This window comes from Magallana gigas, chromosome 3 (assembly GCF_963853765.1).
Source record: "Magallana gigas chromosome 3, xbMagGiga1.1, whole genome shotgun sequence".
Classification (NCBI taxonomy): Eukaryota; Metazoa; Mollusca; class Bivalvia; order Ostreida; family Ostreidae; genus Magallana; species Magallana gigas.
The window spans coordinates 58,238,000-58,259,502 of NC_088855.1; the positions used below are offsets into that span (position 1 = coordinate 58,238,000).

Sequence of the window (21,503 nt, forward strand, 5' to 3'; positions counted from 1 at the left end):
TAGCAGAGGATCTACAGGTATTTTTAACATACCGATACATTAATCTCGGAGACAATGGAATATTGGAAAATTCACAGGCTCCGTCGTCACAAATTTTCCTCAAGTCGATACTCAGCCTCAAATCTGAGGTTTGACCTCAAGTTTATGCACTTTTCTTTACAGGATTCGAGTTGAGGAATGAGTTGAGGGATTTGAAAATTTTTGTGACGGTGGAGCCGGGTACATTAATCTTGAAGACAATGTAATATTGGAAAATTCTCATTGTAGAAACTGAGATGTTTGCACCGTTTCAGCAAAAAACTTGTATGTTATTAAAACTGTTCTTATTCTATACTAGTAAGAGAAACATATGTACATGTACACACAAGATATACCTGTCTTATACCAGTACATGCATGCTACAAATTATGAAATGGAAAAGTCTTTTTTCCCATGCCTCTACATTTTAAGGACTTGAAATCTAAGGTTGATATTTATAATTCCAAAAGAGGTAACCATAAAAATATTGCAGTTACAGGTAATTAAGCCATGCAATACTTTAAGCTTCGAGTAGAACACAGTGTAATCTTTTATTACTAAGATCACCATCCCCTGGAATCATACCAAGAACAAATCACTACAGTTTTAATTAACTTAATATGTTGAGAAAGTTTATGGTCTCTCTCTCTCCCCTCCCCCTCTCTCTCTCTCTCATTACAGTGATTCAGTAAAGCTTAAGAACAAAATTTAATATTCATTTAATAAACCATTTCTTTGAAGAAAATACATTTTACAAACATGTACCTGACAACTATAAATGATGTTTAAACAATCTTCATTTAATATATCATTTCATTGAAGAAAATACCGGTACATTTAATGATGTTGGAACAATCTTTGATTTACAAAATATAATTGTTGTGGTTGACAACCTTTGAGACATAGGATGACTGAGATAAGATGAGAACAGTCACTCAGATCTGTTTATATGTACACAAGTCTGAACTGGTCAGTCAGTCCAACACCTCACTTTCTTCTCTGTACAGATGGCGGTTCACAGATATAACTGGCACAGAAATATGATCTACGATAAATGTCTTATGACGAATCCATACCGCTCCTAGGCAATACTGAAAAATGTGAAGTGGTATTACATGTATTACACTAAAATTCTTTAAAGATGTATGGTTTGATTTGGATTGCGAACAATTTTTTAAAAAATTGGCTATTCTGAATAAAAATTACATTCATTTTAGCAATGATTGTTTATTTATTTACGTTGTTGGTCCTTTAACACGCCAGGGCTAGCCTTTAAGGACAAACGTCATCCAAAAATAAGCATTCAATGCTTATATTTACATTCAAATTTATGTCTTTTTCTCTGAAATATTTGTGCATCTTTGCTTTAAAGCCATTATATACTCTCTTAGTCTGGGATATGAAACATAGATGGAACTGCCATGTTATTTACTTTGCTTCCGCGACTAAATATATAATGCCGAAACTTCTTTTTAATACTTTTTAAGTGATTTAACGATTATTTTTCATAAATACACATCAAATTTGTAATGAAAGTTTGAACGTTTGATTTTATCTTGCAATAATGGATGAATATTCAAAATGCATGATGACGTTTATACTTGTGCTCATGCGCCGTTACAAGGCTAAGTGTGTTTACAGGAAAATGGATGTCACAGATTTCCAATGCAAACATAAGGGGAAATATACACTTAATATTAATATTTCTATTAACAATTTGACTTTCTAAAATGTAAATAAAAGAAATAGAATTGTTAAAAAAAATTCACAGTAACATGAACTTGGTTTGTACTTATCAAATCTTCTGAGAAGCCCTTCAAAGCTTTTTCCACATAACAATCAAGTTCATATCTCTGTGAACTTATCAACATTACTATTTATTTCTTAAATATTAAATTATTTTAAGACGAGTCACATTGATATGATTAAAACCCCATGACACATGATGACAGTGCATACCTTTCGATGAGACTTTCGCGCATTTCTGTGGAGATGGCGCTAGGCGTCCTGTCCCCGAGCTTGAACACGCTCTCTATGACGGACAACTCCGTACTGGTGGTATCCAGGCCACAGAAGGCGATCCAGTCGTTGACCGTCATCCCTGCTCCTATTACATCACTTCCTCTATTCACTGTACCTGCCTACAGAAAGTAACATCTTAAAAGCCTCTGCAGTACTAGGGTTCAATACATCTACATGTACTTTTATTCATGTGCTGGAATTTCAGGAAGATTTTCCACTTATTGAGAAAACCTGCCACTGTTCCTTACCACAAGGGGCACCTGTAAAAGGGAGGATAACTCTTCTAGGTCTTCTATTGATGTTTTTGGGTGAACCTAAAGCAAGATAAAATTGTACCATTAGTTAATAATATTTAAATAATCTGTAATTAATTGTAGGTAATGGCAAATACACTGGCAAGAACTTGTTTGATTTGAGGAACAGTTGTCGGAGTGGATAAACATTCTATTAATGGAAATAAAATTAAGAAAAAGGTATTTTTGACAAAATAAGTTTAAAGTACACTCATACTACTTGCGTAACACACTATATTGACAGTTAGAACCATTTTATCAAGGGCTTGGACTTTGGGTAGTTTGTGTCAAACAGCATTGTGACGTAGGCCTGTCTATTTCATTGCTGGCCACTCAGCCATTGCTCTTTGAAATCAACAAGATTTGTCTGGCTTTTGAGCCTAAACTACACTATCGGTGTATATTTCACTGGAAACCAGCATTATTTTCAACTTGTTTTGACGCAAGAAATAGATGGTTACTTCCAACCGAAAGTTCAAGGCCTTGTTAAAATGGTTCTATACTCCCAGGTTTCCAGACACACACTCAAAAAAATGGGTTAAAATATTGCTCCTGTGTATTATATGCACTCCTACTTTTGATCAAATTTTGGCTGAAAAAGAGAGCTATTATACACAAGACTTTACGGTATTTTGGAATTTATCTTTAATTCAATAATAGAAGTAAACTTTGGAGAAAAAGAATTTGGTTCATCAGTGGTGAAATTTGGTCCGAAGTTTTGATCCATTTCAAAATTAAGTATATACAAGATAAGTTTTGTAACATCTTAAAAGAGATTAAGGATAATTATTCTCAACCGATACCATTTTAAATCTACTAGCTGTTTCTAGCATTAAATATTTTGATCACATAACTTTTTAACTCCTATATAGCATGACGTTTAGTTTTGTTTCATTAACTGGCCCTGCGGTACTGACCAGTCCGCCCTGGTTGCTGATGGTGCTGTAGGTTCCCACTAACACATTGTCGGCCACCGTCTGTCTAAACACCTCCACCCCCAGGACATCTGTCACAATCTCCTCCGTCTCCTAATCACATAAAACAACACAAATATCATAACGATTACCTTAGTACATTCTCATCTGATTACAATCATAAAACTTCAAAGTATACATTAGCATTTAATTTAATTTATGGTATTTGTAACCAATTATTTTTTTTAAAGGTTTTTGATTACCACAGTTAATATGCTGTTTACAATTCAAATTCCATGTGTAGATAACTGATATACTGTGGAATCATTAGAATTCATGGTGGCTCAATTTTCGTGGTTTTTGTGGGTAGCCCTCGCCCATGAATTTACATCTTCATCGAAAACTAATTAAAAAAGATTTAGTTTACCATCTGAAACTAAAAGTTGACACATCCACGAAATTACATATCAACAAATTTTTAATATGCAAAAAACCAACAATCCACAAAAATTGGCCTCCACGAAATAAAATGATTCCACAGTATAGCACTAATATATATACATTTTGTATAATACTAACTCTGTCCAGATCTGGATGAACTAGGGCCACATAATCATTGCATGTGATCACATTTCCAAGGGCAGACAACCTCTCCTCCACCCGCTGGATTTTGACACTGTCAGGAAGAGAGTTGCGAATATGCTGTAATTCCTGATCTGTTGTTGAGCTTGGTACCAATAATCCGTTTTTGTTTCCTGTAATCATGAAAAATTAGTATTTCTTTTTAATCAACTTCTTTCAATATAATGCATACATACAATAAAGTCATTGTCTAAAATTCGTCAACATGTGCTCACTGACAGTGGGCAAACTTGTTGATGTTCTGTTGGTTTCATAAATTTTCATCATTTCAATTCACCAAGTAAATGATCTTTACATGCAAAAGCGAAACTCTTTAAATATATAGAGCAATTAGACGGATGCCGGGGGACACCAAAGATTGATGAGACATATTACACTTTATATGAATCGAACATTGGTACTATTGATGATCTTCACAAATATGCTAAGGATCTGACGTTGTCAAGAAATTAAATTGGTGTCAATAGAATTGTCTTGGGATAATGAAAAAAAGGATTTAAACCCAGGCTCCCTGAATCCGTAGTCAGGTGCTCTACCAACTGAGCTATCTGTGCTGACGATCGAATCAGTATGATTGACTATAGCTGCCATAGAAATTTGATTTTGTGTGAGAGAGGTTACGCTGATCTTAAGATTATGCTGATCTTACATTCAACACGATCTCAATTAAAATACTTGCCCACACACATGCGACCTATGATTCTGCATCCTGCTAAGCTACAGTGAACCACAGGAATGGCTTCAGACAATTCCCCTTCGAACACACTGAAATAAACCATATAAAAAAAACCATGACAAAATCATACAATGATATTCAAACATAACTCAAACAAAGCACTGGCAGTATAAATCGTAAATTGGGTTTCTTCTGGAAAAAAATCCAAATCCACATAAATTCTCTATTCATACCTGTAAAAATTTTCGGATCCCCCGATCGCAACCAGACAGTAAGCGTTTGTCAGTTTAGCAAACACGCCTACTTCATTATTTCCTTCAAATTGAGCACGTACAGCCATTACAATGTAGTGATTTAGTCTTGTTTTTTCCTTTAAATACCAAAAAGTTGTGAAATAGTGTATTTCGCTCACACCTTGCAATCCGTCGTGGTTCTAATTGTGAAAAACGTCACCAGTTTATGTGTACTTTTAACAAGTTTGCGAAGTGAATTTTAATAAAACGAAAATAAATGGAAATAACGATCCCGAAGTAATTGTCTTCATTGGTGGATTTTGTCGTATATGTTCCTTGTCTTATTTGAGTTTTTGATACTTTTAAATGGTTTATTTCTTTCACAGAGACAGTTTAAAACTTCAAATACTTGTCAGATTATAACCAAAATTTTAATTAGAATTGTAATTAATTACAGTACAGCTAGGTATACCGGGGTACACAAGTAAACATTGTTTAAAGAAATTATCCATTTATCCAAATAAAATGGATGTCATCATTTCGAAAATCATAAAAATATATAATTATATGTAATACAGAGACTAACATTAGCTTAATATATCGTATATCAAAATTCAAATAAATGTTACCCCATAACAAAATTACGGGGGGAAAACGGTTGCAATTTTCTAAATACTTATTTAATATAGGCAATGTGTAAGATCTGGCACAGCAGGTTTATGACTTATAAGATCAGTCTATACACTAGCTGTTATATATTGGCAATATATGTAGGGACCCTCGCTGATTCTCTGTAGATGTCGGTCGGGATCTTAGACCCCCTGATGCGATGTATAGGAACATTGGGAACAGATTCCAAAACATGCTGATTAACACAGCTTAATTAGCTGTCATCTAAATTCTGATACCCCAGGAAATATATGAGTACCATATAAGTCATTTATATTACGTACTATTTTGAAAAAAAAAAAAGAAATAGATAAAGGGGCAGCTAGAATGTCAAACACAATTTTGTTTAGAACATTCTATTTTACATATTAACTAACTGAAATATTATATAATATTATATTTACATTTTCCATTGTCTTTGGCGCCAAATTGAGGCGCCGGCGGGGTTTGCTTATTTATATTCAAATATGTAATCGTACGATGGCTTAGAATAATATAAATATATTAAGTAATAAGGAATCATTTTTTGATTTTTTTTTTATCTATCATAAAGCCCTTCGGGCTTTATTGGATTTGATCACGCCCCGACCGAAATTATCACCTCATAATACTCAAAGAATGATTCCTTATTCCTTTTATAATCTCTCTCTCTCTCTCTCTCAATTGTTGAACAATACGAACTGAGTTTGAATTGATGTAAAAAAAAAAAAAAAAAAAGGTGGTTCTACCCCCCTCTTTCTCGCAGCAAATATTTTCTTTAAAATTTACATATAAAAAATGAAATTACCATAGAGCCCCCCCCCCCCCCCCCCCCAATTATTTTTAAGTTTGTATAAAATTGAAATGAAAATAAGGAAATTATGAGTGAAATTGAAGTTATAGGTATACTAGCGCTACCTACCCCCTCCAGTTAGGTTTTTTAATGGATACACTTATATCAATATTATCAATTATTATCAATGAAAAATAGTACATGTACTTATACCACATGGGACGCTCTATGAGGAGTGGGAGAAAAGTGGGAGTCCAGGAAAGGTAACTCTTTCGGGGACTGTAACGCTTTGCTGCTCAGTCACGCGAATCAAGCTAGAGTTGTCCCCCGTGTCGGTTCTAAGTTACCTGTACACATTCGGTACTAGCTCACTGCTCATGTTACTTCAAAGCAAAGCGTAGCCATGACTTGGTCAGGATCATGGCCCAAATTTCAGCGACCGATTCTAGGGATATATCTGTGGATCCACTCACTCTAGAGGAAATTTTAACAGTGTTTAATAATCCCATTAATGAGGAACAAGCCTGGGCGGTATGTCATCAGTGTGCACATTATTTCTCTGTGGAAACTGCCCGCCGCACGTTCCGTGATCTGTATACACATGGAATAAGATCCGTCAGGATCAAGAAAGATGGGAACGTGATCATCGATGCTACAGAGGTGGTCCTGTCCAAGGGACAGCAAGGTCAGTACCAGGGTCAGGAGTTTGGGGGGGGGGGGGGGTAACGGGCTCTATAACCAAAGTCATGGCCCTATCAACTAATCCCCTTTGGGAATTCCGATTTTTAAAACTCCGGTTTCATGTACTATTTTAAAAGAGTAAAAACTAAGTGAAAAAATAATGAGTGAAAGAAAATTTGATTATACTTTTTTATTATATTTCCCAATCGGGCTGAGTTGACCGCTGTCACCTGTCATTGATGTCATGGTCCAAGTTCTTTGTTGGTTTTTGTTTGTTTGGTGGTAATTGTTGTCATCATTGTCAAAGTCCTGACAGCGGTCTAAGCATGATAAGCTGGGTAATTAGAGATGAAGTCTGAAATGCTAATTGATAATAGATTTATCACAGAAAATTATATCAAACAGTGTACTTGCTTATCATAGCATGTCCTTTTAATTTTTCATAAAGGTCGTTTTGATTGGAGCTTTCTCTAAAGATATCGGCAATCTCTTTACAGCATTTCAAATATTGATGTGTTCATTTGGAAAAACTCCAAAATATTTGCACATGAAATTGAAATATTAAGATCAAATTAAATGAATTGATGGAGTGTGTAGAATTAAGTCTCACAGGTAGAAAGCCAACAAAAACTGTTTCCAGATGAGTGAACTTTGTGGCTTTTTCTGTTCCCGAACGCAATGATGCTGCATTAAGGCATGCATAAGCTCTGTGTGTGTGTCTTTATCTGTAATTATAACTTATCACACTGTATCTGTAACTACAAGTTTCACTTTCACACCCCTCAGTCTTGTTCAAGGAGAGCCATCAGTCCTTTCACATTATTATTAGACTTTATTAAATAATAACTTTCCATTTTTTGACATTACAAAGTTCTACCCTCATTTTGACTCTGTTTAATTCTCTCTGTATAAACATGATAAAGCAGTTGTTTTTTTGAGGTTCCATCATAAGCAAGGATTAATCAGTTTTTACAAAGACAGATAAGAGGCTTATCTATCTCCTTCCCCAGAACAAAAGATATGTGTGTACATCCTGCACATTGTCATTTGTTTGTTTTGTTGTTCTGTATAGAAGAAATGTCACAGTGATTGAAGTTGGACGGGATAACACTATACTACAAGGGAATCCCTCCTTATCACTGCATTAGGCAGTGTCCTGTGGCCAGGCATTGCTTTTTCACACATATTATTGTGTAATAAAATGAAGGCAGTCTGTCTAATGACCAGAGATATGCACAGACTTGCATTTTTAGAAATCAATATTGTTGACTGGTAGCTTTTATATTGTGGACATTTAAAAGAACTTGATAAAAGTAGACCAGAATACATTGATAATGAATAGGAAGTGGGAATGTCTGAATTCGTCAATGACAAAATATGCTCTTTTCTGTAAAACTTTCAATTTACGGTACTCTAACAGAGGTTGATTTCAGCTGTATGGAGGTCTGGTATTTGCCCAGAAGGTCACACTTAGTTTGATGGTTGTAGTTTGCCCTATTTGTATTCCTTTCTCAACAGAAGGGTTCCAATCAATGCTATAGATAGCTAAAGAAAATTTACCTACACACCGAGAAAAATTTAAAGTTCTTTTCTCAGTATAATTAAATGCGTCCTCTGAAGAATTTGGGTATGAATCATTTCTTGCAGGCTTTAAGCATTTGTGTGTTTTGGCAGGCAGAAATAATGAATGCAGGTAAATCTTTTGTTGAGAAGCAAGTGGAGCATTGGTAATGTAACGGGTACATCCCGCAAGTCAATAACAAACACTACGCCGACTACGGATTCTCCGACATGCCGGGTGTGGGGGAGAGGAATGCTGGGATTTAACGACAAAGAGTCGCTATCTTCAAACTAATCTCCAAAACGTTTGATATGAATAATACATGCTCTAAAAAACATGGCGACTCGGGGGGTGCAGATAACGGCTATCTGTATTGATTTTGTTATTAGTGTTTAATGTCTACGACGACAGAGTCCTGGAATGTTTAAATATGTACCGCTAACCATGATGATCGTTTTTGGTCAAAAAAATTTCCATCATTGCATTGCAACATTTAAATAGCCCCAAAGATATGAGACAACTGCCATTCTTTAATTCACATTATTTAAAAAAAATCCATTTATTTACCCCCACCCCCAAAACAACAGCAAAGTTTCACCTGTTATATCTTACACTTGACCTAATTGTCAAATGCTTTTGATAATGTCTCATTAACATGTAGAATTAGAATAGCTTTGTCAAGATTTGACAGGTTGACAATTAACTTTTTACTTCACGACACACTCTCTCTCTCTCCATAAATCTCTTTATGAATGAATTGTATATCATTAAAGATATGTTTGAAGATTTGTAGTGTGCACTTTGTAATATATTGTTGAGTTATTCGGACTTATTCCCAATACCTTTATGGTAGTATGTTCTTGTAAAAATAGGCAGTGTTCATTAGGCTTCCATCATTGTCCTGTGATCCGTTCCTTTGATCCGTTCCTTTGATCGTCGGAACACCTTGTACTGTACTATAGCACATGTTTCAGTCTGTACATACACGGGCTGTATATCAGTGTCTTTACATTCTGTTTCTTCAGTGGTAACAGCCCAGGAAGGAATACCAATATTTAGCTATAAAAGTAATATGCCTCTGTTTTATGAGGATGTACACATCACATCTGTCACCACCGACTGTGTACATACCTGTACATATGTCATTGATATCATGAGTGGAGCATTGTTCAATCGATTCTACAGGTGTTTTGTTTAATTAGTGAGTCCTACAGGTACATGTATATTGTTTTGCGGGACTTTATTTGAGGTCAGGGTGGAACACAGGAAGTTTTGGGGGGACACCAAGTCTATACCTCGGTCCTGCCGCCCACACAACGGTCCATGGCTCAAACTTAGTCCTTATGTCAAGGACATACAGAAATAAAGAGCATGATTTAAAAACTAAATGGCCTGTCAAAATCTGTCATCCTTGAAGTCTTGTCAGATCAGCATTTGATGGTTTGACATTCCAATGCTAAAAGGCCGATGTTGTGGGATGTACTCAGATCAAAGGGCTGGTAACTACAAGGAAATGCTTGATGTCTCGTGTGCTATAAATCACTGTATGGACACCTAATACCAGTGATAGTAGGCAGATTAAAACTCTTATTCTGCATGTCAGTGAAAGGCAAGCCCTATAGTTTAAAAATAATTAGCAGAAAAATGATGTAAAAGCTGAATTATCTCTTCTATGCCAGAGAGAGAGAGAGAGAGAGAGAGAGAGAGAGAGAGAGAGAGAGCTACTACACCTCACCTTGCTTTACCTGAGCACACAAAAGATCTGTCAAAGATCAATCAAACAAGGTGTTAAATTCTTGAAATGTCGAAATACTGTAAATAATTGATAATGATTAAAATTGATTGATTTCACAACAGTGTACAACTTGTGGATTTTATTGACAAAGGATAAGATGGACAGGTGGGAATCAATGGGTTCTAAGGGAAAATTAAACATTGGTGTACCAGTGATTTCTATCGATGTATAACTAATGACTTCAGATTGATTGCATTGACAGTGGTCCCAGTAACCACCAGGGAGAAGTAAGTGTACTGCTGCTCCAATGTCCCTGACCTTCAGTCCCAGGGTGGACACTAACCACACCCCCCCCCCCCCCCCCCTCCCTGACCCACGTACAAACAAGTGCTTGGAGTCGCCGTGATTGCTTAGTCTTGTTGAGAAATACTCAATTGTTGTTGATTTTCAATACACAGCCACTTGACTGTTTTCACTATTTGTTATCCAGCCATTAAAATTGATCTCAAGTTTACTTAGTCTAAAGAGTTCCGCTTTATGAATTGATGACAATGTCCTGTTAACTGAATATCAATATGAATGTCAAAGTGAAAGGTCTCAGAAAGATGTGATTCCCTTGAGACAGTTTAGGTGAATTTCTCGTTTTCTCATAATGTGTCACTGTCAACAATAAAGCGGTATCCCAATATTTGTTTACCAACAGTCACCGATTATTGTTATATAGAAAGCCCTCCAAAAACAAACAAAAACCAAATCATCCAGACAATGTCAGGCCCTGCAAAGCAAGGGATGTCTTCTGGACAAAGACTTTCTACAAAAAACCTGCTGAATTTGAGGTCCCCGGTATGTGTGTTTAATGGAGCAGAATTTTAAAGTAGTTGACCAGGAAAAGTGATCATTTGTAAGAATATCTAACATTAACAATTAGATTTATGATAGAAGCTACATATCCAGCTTATTTCTCAGAGTTTAATAAGGATGTCCCTGCATTAGGATTGCAAGGCATTATTCCCTTCATGTTGTGTATGTTATATATAAGTATGCGCCAGTTTGACTGCTCTTCTCATTGTGTGGGTGGGTGCATGCCTGACTGCAGAACACTCAATCTGCTGAATGCAGAAACACTGTACTAAATCCTGGCTTTTCCATTCCATTCATTTGTAAGGTGGATTAATGTGAGGATTTTCAGAATTAAGCTGATTGTACTTGCACGGGAAGGGTTGTAACCTTCAGTGAATAGCATGCACTGCAGTGAAAAAAAAACAAAGTGAAAAGAGTTAGGGAATCTCTCTCTCTCTCTCTCTCTCTCTCTCTCTCTCTCTCTCTCTCTCTCTCTCTCTCATGTAAATGTGAAACTGATTCAAATGAAAGCTTAGTAAGTACTATGTGAGTCATCTCTTGAGTGTTATAGAGAATCATTAGAAATGAGGTGATCATTGCACATTGCAAAATATGTATGAAAGATAAGGGATCAACAAACATTTTTAGCCCCATAATTGCAACATTTAATAACCTTATTCGTTACATATTCAACTACAAATAATTCTTTTCACATGTACAAATGCTATTAATGAATTATAAAAGAGGTTCTTAAGTATAATTCTACATGTAAGATTTGTGGCATTTAGGTGCAGAGTAAATAGCCATACAGGGGAGACCAAAAGTCCTTGCCACGTCTAGTTGTCCACTTGAGAGTAACTGTTTATGATAACATTTTGGGTCCACACAGCTCTTTGAGGGACACTTGAGAGAACTAACATTGCCCTTGTCTCTGAGTCCCGTTTAAACATTACCTATGAAATTGTTTGGGTTTTTTCTTTAACGCGGATTAAACAACAAGTCAATGTGTATTGAAAACTTGGTCTGAAATTTATCTCCACATGTGTTTTATTGAAATTCTTTGGACTTTGTCCAAGGGTGTTCTCCACACATCTTGTATGACAGTTGACACTGGGACTTATAGCAAGGAAATTCTTGGAATAAATCTTCGCTTTAAACTGCCAGGTTTTATTCTCTCAATTTAAAAATACACATTCAGTTCTCGGTAATTTAATCTTCAGAAATTCTGATCACGAAGATTCCTTTCTTGAATTGAAAAAAATTAATATGAATTCAATGAAAAAATGAAAAAATCCAGAAATGGTTTTAGACATGGTGTGAAAAGGACATAAATCTAGCCCAAACCTCAATCTGAGGGGAAAAGCTTCCCAGTGAACTGAATATAGATGGAGGATCAATTTGTCTTGTTTGTTTATAAAGTATCCTATTGCATGTAATAAATTTTTAATTAAACACAGAAGTTTTTGCTCCAATCATTGTCCTAAGTCAAGTTCCTGGCCACACACAGCTAATGTAAGTTTTATGTAACCAAAAACAAAAGTCATCAGTATTCATAAAAACCAAATTAAGTTTTCATTTCTTATATCGGACCCCCAATCACGTGTTTGTGTGTACACCAGCTATTATCGCTGGGCTAGCCTACACACCAGTCAAAGATATCCCCGAACAGAGAGGAATTTACCCATTAAAATGTGATTTATAGCATTCTGTATACAGACACTTTGAAATTATAATAAGTATCTGTATGAAAAATGGATGGTATTAGAAGTTGACAGTTAAATGGAGACTTGAATTATTAAAATTAAAAGTTTGAAAGCCTTGAAAATTTAGCAGGGCTGACCAAAATTTTAAATTTCTTGGAACTTTTTGGATAAGATATAGCTTGTCCACAATTTGTTGATGTGTATAAATTATGAACTAAGAAATTATGCAGAACTTGTCTTATTGTTGCGTGTTAATGCCCCCTGATTTATGACTTATGAATTTAGATGAAACACTGCATGTATATCACAAAACTTTTACTTTTGTAATTTCCTGAAGTTTTTAAGTAGGGCTTTCTGTATTCTGTGTTTGGTAATTTGCATAATGTAAGACCCCATTAAGTACCTAACATTTTGTTGCAGATAAAACTCTTGTCTACTAAGTATAACCATAACAATATGAATTCCCTGTCCTGTTCGTTTTTACCAAAAATAACGAATGGTTAACAAGAAGTTTTATTTGACTAACGAGAGGTTTTATTTTTATAATTTCAGTCCGTCGAAGGAACTCGGTGACAGGAAAGGACATCAAGGTCGTGACCGAGAGTGATGTAAGTATGATACAGTTCAAGTACCGGCAGACAGTACCTGTATATTTAGGAAAAACAGTTGGTCAGGAAAAATTCTCCAGCTACCTAACATGGAAAAGTTACAACTTGTTCCTATCTCTAAGTTTGTCAGTGGATCACTTCCACCCTCCTCCACCCCTTATGTTGACCATTCCTACCATATGTAATAAATAAACATATTACATGTAAATATACATGTGAGCATGAATACATATTTAAAATTAATTAGAAATTAACAACAGAGTCTTTTCTATCTGGACTTATGTATTCAGGGGTTGGTGTGGGAGGGGGGTATGTGATTGTTCTGTCCTCCACCAAGCAGTGAGGACTGTCCTTGGTCTTTGGTGAGGCAGGCAGGTTGTTGACATTGTATTCACCATTGGCAGTGTAATCAGTCCTTCCTGAGATAATTTCCGCGTTGATGGTGTTGATTGCTCCATGATTTGTTGACATAACTTGGTCCTGATAAAGAACCTTGGTAACAAATTCACCAGGATCTTGGAACTTTACTTTTACTTAAGTTCTTCTTTCTTTAGTTCTCTGTAAATTCGGCAAGTATTCTGTAATTGATGGTGGGAATTTCAATATTTGACACTAAAACCTGCCACCAAGTCTGTAATTAAAACTGTTCACCCAGAAAACAACAATGGCTGACCTGACCATAGTTTCTGTTAGATAGGAGATAAAAATCTTTCTCACCATCTCTCCTTCTGGAGGATAGCATTACAGTTGACTATGAATTAGGCAGGTTTTGGGTATTGTGTAATCTAGGCTTTGTTGTCCTGTATTGTGCTGTTTGATCTTAATATGAAACCTGACCATGAATGCCCATTGTAACACAGGAGACATTTTAAGACTGTCTTGTGGAATTGACCCCGGGGTCAGAGTCGGTATAATTACAGCTGACAGGGAGAGTAGACGTTATTGTTTCTCAGGTGATCACAGTCACAAATGTCAGGTCCCGGTCCTTCAGATTTTGACTGGGAGGATTAGCTTTAACGAGGTGACAAAAACCAAAGTGTCATTCTCCATAGTCATGTCCACTAACAATTAAAGTTATCACATGCTCTAACAGGCAGAGAGGAAACTATGGCAACAGCAGCCCCAGCCATCGGTCCACCCATGCAATGGTTGGGCTTTTTTGGGGGGCTTTTTTTTTTTAAATGAATTGACTTTTACCTCAATGCATTCTGAATTCTGGAGTAGTACTTGAAACTTTATTGTCTTAGATTTTACCTATACAAGCACTATTATCACTTGCTTGTGATGAGTATTTTACAATGGGATGGCCCTTTAAACTTGCCAAGCAGCCTGAATGTGGAGTAATTGTCCATGCTTAACTACTGTGAATGTGTCATTTGTAGGGGACCACTTACTGGTGTAAGTAGCTGTAAGTACCGCGTTACTCATACTGAGTACCACTGCTCTATCCCTGACCACTCTCTGTGATGTGGTCGATCCACGCTGTCAAGTGATTCTATGATACAGCCCCGCCCCATCAGTCTTTGATTCTGGGGACTGGAGGCACCCAACACAGTGACACACAGCAGTGCTTTATGCTCTGACCTTACTCTGCAGGCTGACCAGAAATGAACGGTTTATTTTCCCCAGCTGTGAAGTGTGATCAGAGGTTGGCACAGGGTTAATTGACACTGACCACTAGAGTCCATCAAAGGTCACCGAAACAGAGCAATTTCGACCTACTACATTTTACCTGTACCATCAGGAGGAAACCAATTAAAAGTCACTCAGATATTACAGTAATCACACAGACAGGAGAAATGATGAACATCAAGTTACAAGTTCATGTATCCACTTTCTCTTCCCCCCCCCATTCTTATTGAACCTATTGATCTTACAAGAATGTCTATAATTTGGCAGAACAGAAAAGTTAAAAAGTAACATCAAACAACTGACATGGTTTTATTACCAAGTATTGACTTTATTATCTTGTTGATGGTATTTATGTTTCCATTAATTTAAATACTTTCAGAAGAAGAAAACCAATTAATTTCTGCTTGAGAAATTAGAAAATAAAAAATGTAGATCCTATCATTGACCAGCAGGAGATAACAATTCAGTAACTAGAAATTGACTTTATATTAACGTGAAAAGCCAAGGGCAGTAATGTCTCAATTTAGAATCCAAACACTTTTTGTGGCCACACAAAGGGACAGAGGAGGGCTGTTTGCTTTACATTTATGCTAGATAATTTCACTTTATTTTAAAAAGACTTTTGACAGGCTAGGAACATCAAAAGATTTAGGGGAAGGATGTTTGTAAAAAAGCTAAGAGGATTGCATTTTTGTCTATTGTTGGTGCCATTCAGAATTTAAGCTTCTTTTGTTAGTTAATACCTAGAGATAAACTTAGAAGACTGTTGTTCTGAGGAAAGGCGTCGTAAGCTGGAAATTAGCTCCAATATCTTGATTTGTACATGTACATTCCTTTACATATCAGGGCATTCTTTGTTTCGTGAGGTTTTTTTCATGTCTGACTTTACATTCTGACCACACAATGGTTGGGTTCTTGGAGATATTCTACACCAATTCTTTATTATATATATGGCCCTAACGTTGGTGTTTTTTTATTGTGTGTGGATCACCTGTCAGGTATACTGAGTGTGTTACGTGTTGCTGTAGTGTTTACATATATAAAGCAATATCCACCAGACCTGTTTTATCAGGACTCACAGTTTTTACAACCTCACACCAGCTCTCTTGATCATGTTTATGTATACAACAATTCAAGAGAGAATTTGTTTGTTTACACCTGAGTTCCAAGTTCCCGATTTGTTTAGGCAATTTCATCTCCTTTTTAATGACACAATCTGAGAGCTTTAATTCCTATACTGCCATTACATCACCTCTTTTAAGCAGTTTTTGTAAAACTTGCGGCATACTCTAAAACATGGCCTGGCCTGGCTTGGCCCCATTGGCCTGGCCTGGCCTCAAAGTTGGCCTGGCCTCATTTTTGGCCTCAAAATTGGCCTGGCCCCAAATTTTGGCCTGGCCTCAAAAATTGGCCTGGCCTCTAAATTGGCCTCTTCAAAAATTTTTGGCCTCAAATTTTAAAATTTCTTTTTTTCTCATTTTCTTAGATTAAAATTGAATTTTTATTGATTTCTTTAAGAATTGAATATTCTTAAGGAATAATCATATGAAAATATATATATGACAAGATGACCGATTTTTCAAGTTGAATTACTTTAATCCATGTCTAATCACACAAAAAATACCTATGACATGCATGCACAGCACTGCTCCTACTATAAGAAATAGATTTTCCCAATACTAAATCGATTAAGTTGTCACTCCCATCTCCCATTTAAAATTTAAACATCATTTTAAGAGACTGACCTGATTGATATCCAAAACATTTGTAAACTGGTACATAGCATTAAATTGTTATCACTGTGTAATGCACTTTAAAATCTGCTGTTTGTTTATATTACCTGTCAACACCAATCAAGCCCAAATTTCCCTCCCCAGCAGAAATTTAATATCAACCTTTTCTGTCCTTAATCTGCTACATTTGGGTCAGATTCATTGCCTATCCTGCCGTTTAACATTTCACATGTCTAATTTAATTAATGGCATTTGTGAACGACTGCAACATTGCATCCCCCGATAGCTTGACCCGGTGATGTTCATTAATTCATCACCTCCTGATTATAGAGTAGAGTTTCCTGTATGTGTTGCTTGTATACTTAGGAAATAATTGTTCTCCTATGGGGAATTGTCATCATCGGAATTTGAACAAAGCAGAACATTTTGTGATTTTTGATAGAATAAACAAATATTGGCCTCTTCCATTACTTTTTTCTCAAACAAGTCGTTGGTAAAAGAAGAGTTGCATAGATAGTGTCTAATCCTGAGAGCAGTTTGATCTAAATACATTGCAAAAACATGCCATCGTTATACAATTGCAGGGCAAAATCACATTCTTAAGTTCTTAAGAATTTGAATCATACTGAAAAAAAATCTGTTAGAATTGATTACTCAACATACTTTTAGTCATAGATATACATTGTTAGTACTATATTTTCAATTGTAACTATTATTTTTGATACATTATCACTTTAAGACACTATAGGCACCAAAAGTGATGTTTAATGTGCATTGAAAATAAATCAATAAAACATCAATAAAAACGTCAAATATGTAAAGAAAATATAAAAATAAATTTGAGGCCAAAAATTTTTGTAGAGGCCAAATTTGAGGCCAGGCCAATTTTTGAGGCCAGGCCAAAATTTGGGGCCAGGCCAATTTTGAGGCCAAAAGTGAGGCCAGGCCAACTTTGAGGCCAGGCCAGGCCAATGGGGCCAAGCCAGGCCAGGCCAGGTTTTAGAGTATGCCAAAACTTGCATACAGTGAAAAAATACAAATCTTGGGGCATTTAAACAAATAACGGGAGCTGGTGACAGAATTACACAACAAGGCCTGACCCGCTGTCCTCTGTACGTCCCTCGGGGATGATCCTGTCCCTCAGGGATGATCCAGGCAGTGTGTATTACAGGAACCATCCTACGCCACAAACTAAAACTTTATGTAATTATCCTGAACTGATTGTTAAGGTTTAGATTGAAAGTGTGTAAGGTAATAAATTAGGAAATGTTTTCATTTGATAATTATACAAGTTTGATGACGCCCTATAGTAACCAGTCTGTTTGTCTGTGATCTTTCTAGGCTGTATTTTCTGTCCCCTTTGTCCTAGCTGACTAATACATCCCTTTTATACCCAATGATTCATGGGTCTAAAGTGACCTTGTACCAGTTTTTAAGATCAGAGGCCAAGGTAATGATTCTGATTCTGGTTGTAAAATCTTTGTTCAGAGCATATATTTTTTTCTCATGGCCAAGTCTGGCTTTTACTTCACTCAAAGTGCTAGTGGGTAAAGGATGTAAAGTGACCCAAGTGCCTTGAGAATGTTCTCTCATGCACATGATCTAGAGTACCCATGTTAATTGATATGATGTTATAACTATTCTACACACATTGATGTGTTGATTTTTTTAGTTGTGTTGATTTTTGAGTCGTGTTGATTTTTGCAGGCTATCCAGGCACTGGGTGTGGTCATCTATCATGCCCTGGATTACGGACTCCAGGAGTCGGAGGAGAGGCACCTCAGTCGTGACCTTGAACACCTGCTGGAGGTCATGATCAATCCTGATGAGGAGGACGATGACGAGCTACAGAGCGCGTGTGACGAAGGCATTGAGAAGGACGCCAAAGAGGGATACTCATTCACAGACATCATAGTGGTAGGTCAAGGTTACATCATAGTGGAAGGTCAAGGTTACATCATAGTGGTAGGTCAAGGTTACATCATAGTGGTAGGTTAATATTTTCCCATATTGGCAAAGATCAAGGTTACATAATAATGGTAGGTCAAGGTATTACCATAGTGGTAATTCAAGGTTATATCATAGTGATAAGTCATGTTAATACATCATAGTGGTAGGTCAAGGTTACATCATGTTGAAAGGTCAAGGCTACATTATATTGGTAGGCATCAGCAATAACCATAGAAATATTTAACAGGTCTGAAATTTGAAAGAAAAGTTATCCATCAATATTGAAGGTCAGGCACAAGTAGACCATATAAGTAAAGCTAGAACTGATTAAAGCGGCAGTTTGAGTACTCTTGCATATTAAAAAAAAACACATTCTAATTATTGTCAAAATAAGGAGATCACAGGTATTTTGAGAGATCACCGTGATTTTAGGAACATCAAGAAAAACTCATACACCTGGGTAAACATGGTCTCAGAGAGTGATATTTGGATCTTATGAATGAAATCACAAAATGTTGGCTGTAAGCCTTCTTATTAGGTCCTAAGTTTATAAATACTTCTCAGAGAATTGTGAGGTGTTAGTCAATAGTTTCCGAGCAGGATCAATGTGCAGGTCTTTGGTCCCCTTGCTTTGTTTTGATGGTTTGCTTGAAATGGAATGTTGAGTACAGTTTTTTTATCAGATGAAAGTTTGTTATGAACAAACATAATTAAATATTACAGGTATGTTTTAATATTGGCAGTGCTTCCAACTAATTAAGTAGGCCTAACGATCCACTTTGCCTGAATATTGGTGAGATTTTGTGGAGGTGACATGGATTACTGACGGAGCATTGTCTCTGAAGTCTGTAACTGCTGAGTTCTCCATTAAAAGTAGATAAACTGCATTAAAATTCCTGATCAGCGACACCCGATATTGGAACCGTAGCCTGACGTGTTCGGGTAGATCTGTATGGGTAGAGCCGCGGCATCGATCAGTCATTAATCAGGGTATCCCTCCACGAGACCGTTGGGTGTCAGATTCTGACATGTAATATTTATATTCCCAGTGTTTTTTTGACAAAGTTTCACAGGACGGAGGCCTGATGAGGCATTGATCAATGATCAGTATACTGGTGCTAATACCACCTGTCCATGGACAGAGAACCAGCTCAGCCATTGATGTCCACGGTACAAAAAGAACCATCGGATTGAAACAACTAAATGCCAATTTTAGATAAAAGCCCACTCAAATTCCACAGATATTTGTACACAATGGTTTTAATTTGTATAAGGTATGTACATATATACCTACAGAGAGATTTTGTAAAGGAGGGTTTTCTGTTGGTGATAAATGGGAATAAAATTAGTGACCGGGCCCCAGCGTGCAGGGAATTAATGTTTCCGATGTAGATAGTTAGCTCTGACAGCATTATGTTGGGATATGTGGAGCGGAGAATCTGTGTTAAATGTCTGCTGATTAGAGAGAAATCGCCCCTCATCAATCAACAATAATGAATACAGGTATGCCTAATAAATATAGGTATACCTACAATACCTGAGTAGAACAAGGTGAAATGGAGTGAACCAGGAGGGGGACCCTAAAGCCTGCCCCAACTCCTGCCCTCATTGGCTTGATTTCTGAATGAGCAGCTCTATGGCCAGATCTCTCTGAGATATACTGCAGTTATATTTTCAGCCCCTGTGAGTTTGTAGACCATAACTATTCCCTTTTCTCGAGACTGTTGATTGCGAGGAGTTTTTGAAACAACCTTAAAATGACATTGACTTTACAGAATTCAGTAAGAAGTGTCAGATTGCTGTATACACCACACAATACAAGGCACAAAACTCAGCTCTCAATAGCATTAGAAATATGCAGCTGAAAATTGCATCTCATAATTCTAACCATTCGTGACTTGTGGCTCATTTCTTCAATAAATGTATGTAACTATATTCACTGTACATCAGATGAATTATTGTGTAATTAGAATACATTTTTTATCATTCACAAAGGAAAGAAAAGTTAGAGGCCAAGCACACTTATACCTAATTTTCCTGCCAATTTGACTAAGTGATAACTGATGTAATGAGTATGAAGTTACAAAACATGACACAGAATAAAAGATCTTTTAATATTTAAACGAAACTAAGGTGTTTTGAAGTTTAGAAATATGTGTGTAATTTGAAAACAATTTTGCCGTCCAATTTTGTTTGGTTTGATTGTAGTCGGGGGTAAATCACGGTAGTAAGGATAGGGTTTTTGTGAGTCACGCAAAGTCATTATAACAAACACAATTACTGAATATATATAACAACACCCTCGTAAAGTTCTGTAATTTAATTTCAAACAGCTTGATATTTAGAACGGCTAAATTGTCATCAGTCAAGCATGTAAATATTTCCAATGGAATGTGATATAGTTTGTTACTTTGCCACAAAGATAAATATGATTAAGAAGAAAAAGCCTGTAGTTAGTCATTATGTATTTATTCGAATTTATTTATTATAAATGCCACATTTTCTCCTTTTTACTCAAACCCATTGTAGAGAGACAGGCTGAATAGAACTACTAAAAATAGTGCAGTGTCAGAAATAGTCCAGTAGTTTCTGTGTATAAGCCAAAGTGAAGAGAAGTGAAGGCTGTGTTTACACGTTTGGTGTAGGTTCCTTGTGCTGTTTAAGGCATGCTTGTCTTTGTGTATAGTACACATGTACACCTAATTTAGAGTGTCAAACATTTATGATCCCCATCATGTATTTAGAAATATTTCTCTGCGCAGTAGTTCAAACTAACACCATGTAAACTAATGATGGAATTTAACAAAATTACAGACAGATA

The 21,503-nt window shown here is 36.3% G+C and overlaps 2 protein-coding genes across 5 annotated transcripts in view; one reads left to right on the top strand and one right to left on the bottom strand.

The window, feature by feature from the left end:
• Positions 1-719: 719 nt before the first annotated feature.
• Positions 720-5,027, bottom strand: LOC105348015 (eukaryotic translation initiation factor 6). Its single transcript, XM_034482512.2, has 7 exons — positions 4,799-5,027; positions 4,569-4,654; positions 3,827-4,002; positions 3,251-3,361; positions 2,289-2,354; positions 1,978-2,159; positions 720-1,109 (listed from the first exon to the last, which is right to left on the bottom strand). Exons 1-7 carry the CDS (start codon positions 4,903-4,905, stop codon positions 1,100-1,102), a joined length of 738 nt encoding a protein of 245 aa, XP_034338403.1. The 5' UTR covers positions 4,906-5,027; the 3' UTR covers positions 720-1,099.
• Positions 5,028-6,561: 1,534 nt separating this feature from the next.
• Positions 6,562-21,503, top strand: part of LOC105336552 (serine/arginine repetitive matrix protein 2) — a 29,286-nt gene continuing 14,344 nt past the window's right edge. For 2 of the 4 annotated variants that reach the window (XM_066080611.1, XM_066080613.1), the window contains exons 1-3: positions 6,562-6,924; positions 13,312-13,367; positions 18,440-18,649. In XM_066080611.1, the coding sequence (XP_065936683.1) occupies positions 6,660-6,924; positions 13,312-13,367; positions 18,440-18,649 (531 nt within the window). In that variant the 5' untranslated portion in view covers positions 6,562-6,659. The remainder of the gene's footprint in view (positions 6,925-13,311; positions 13,368-18,439; positions 18,650-21,503) is intronic. The other 2 variants (XM_066080612.1, XM_066080614.1) reach the window with 1 other exon arrangement.

Excerpts from the sequence above, each read along its gene's own strand:
- LOC105348015 (XM_034482512.2), bottom strand. The coding sequence starts at position 4,905 with ATGGCTGTACGTGCTCAATTTGAAGGAAATAATGAAGTAGGCGTGTTT. Across the intron at positions 4,003-4,568 it reads CATAGGTCGCATGTGTGTGG|GAAACAAAAACGGATTATTG; the intron begins GCAAGTATTTTA and ends TCATGATTACAG. Across the intron at positions 2,160-2,288 it reads TTTTACAGGTGCCCCTTGTG|GCAGGTACAGTGAATAGAGG; the intron begins GTAAGGAACAGT and ends TACTTTCTGTAG.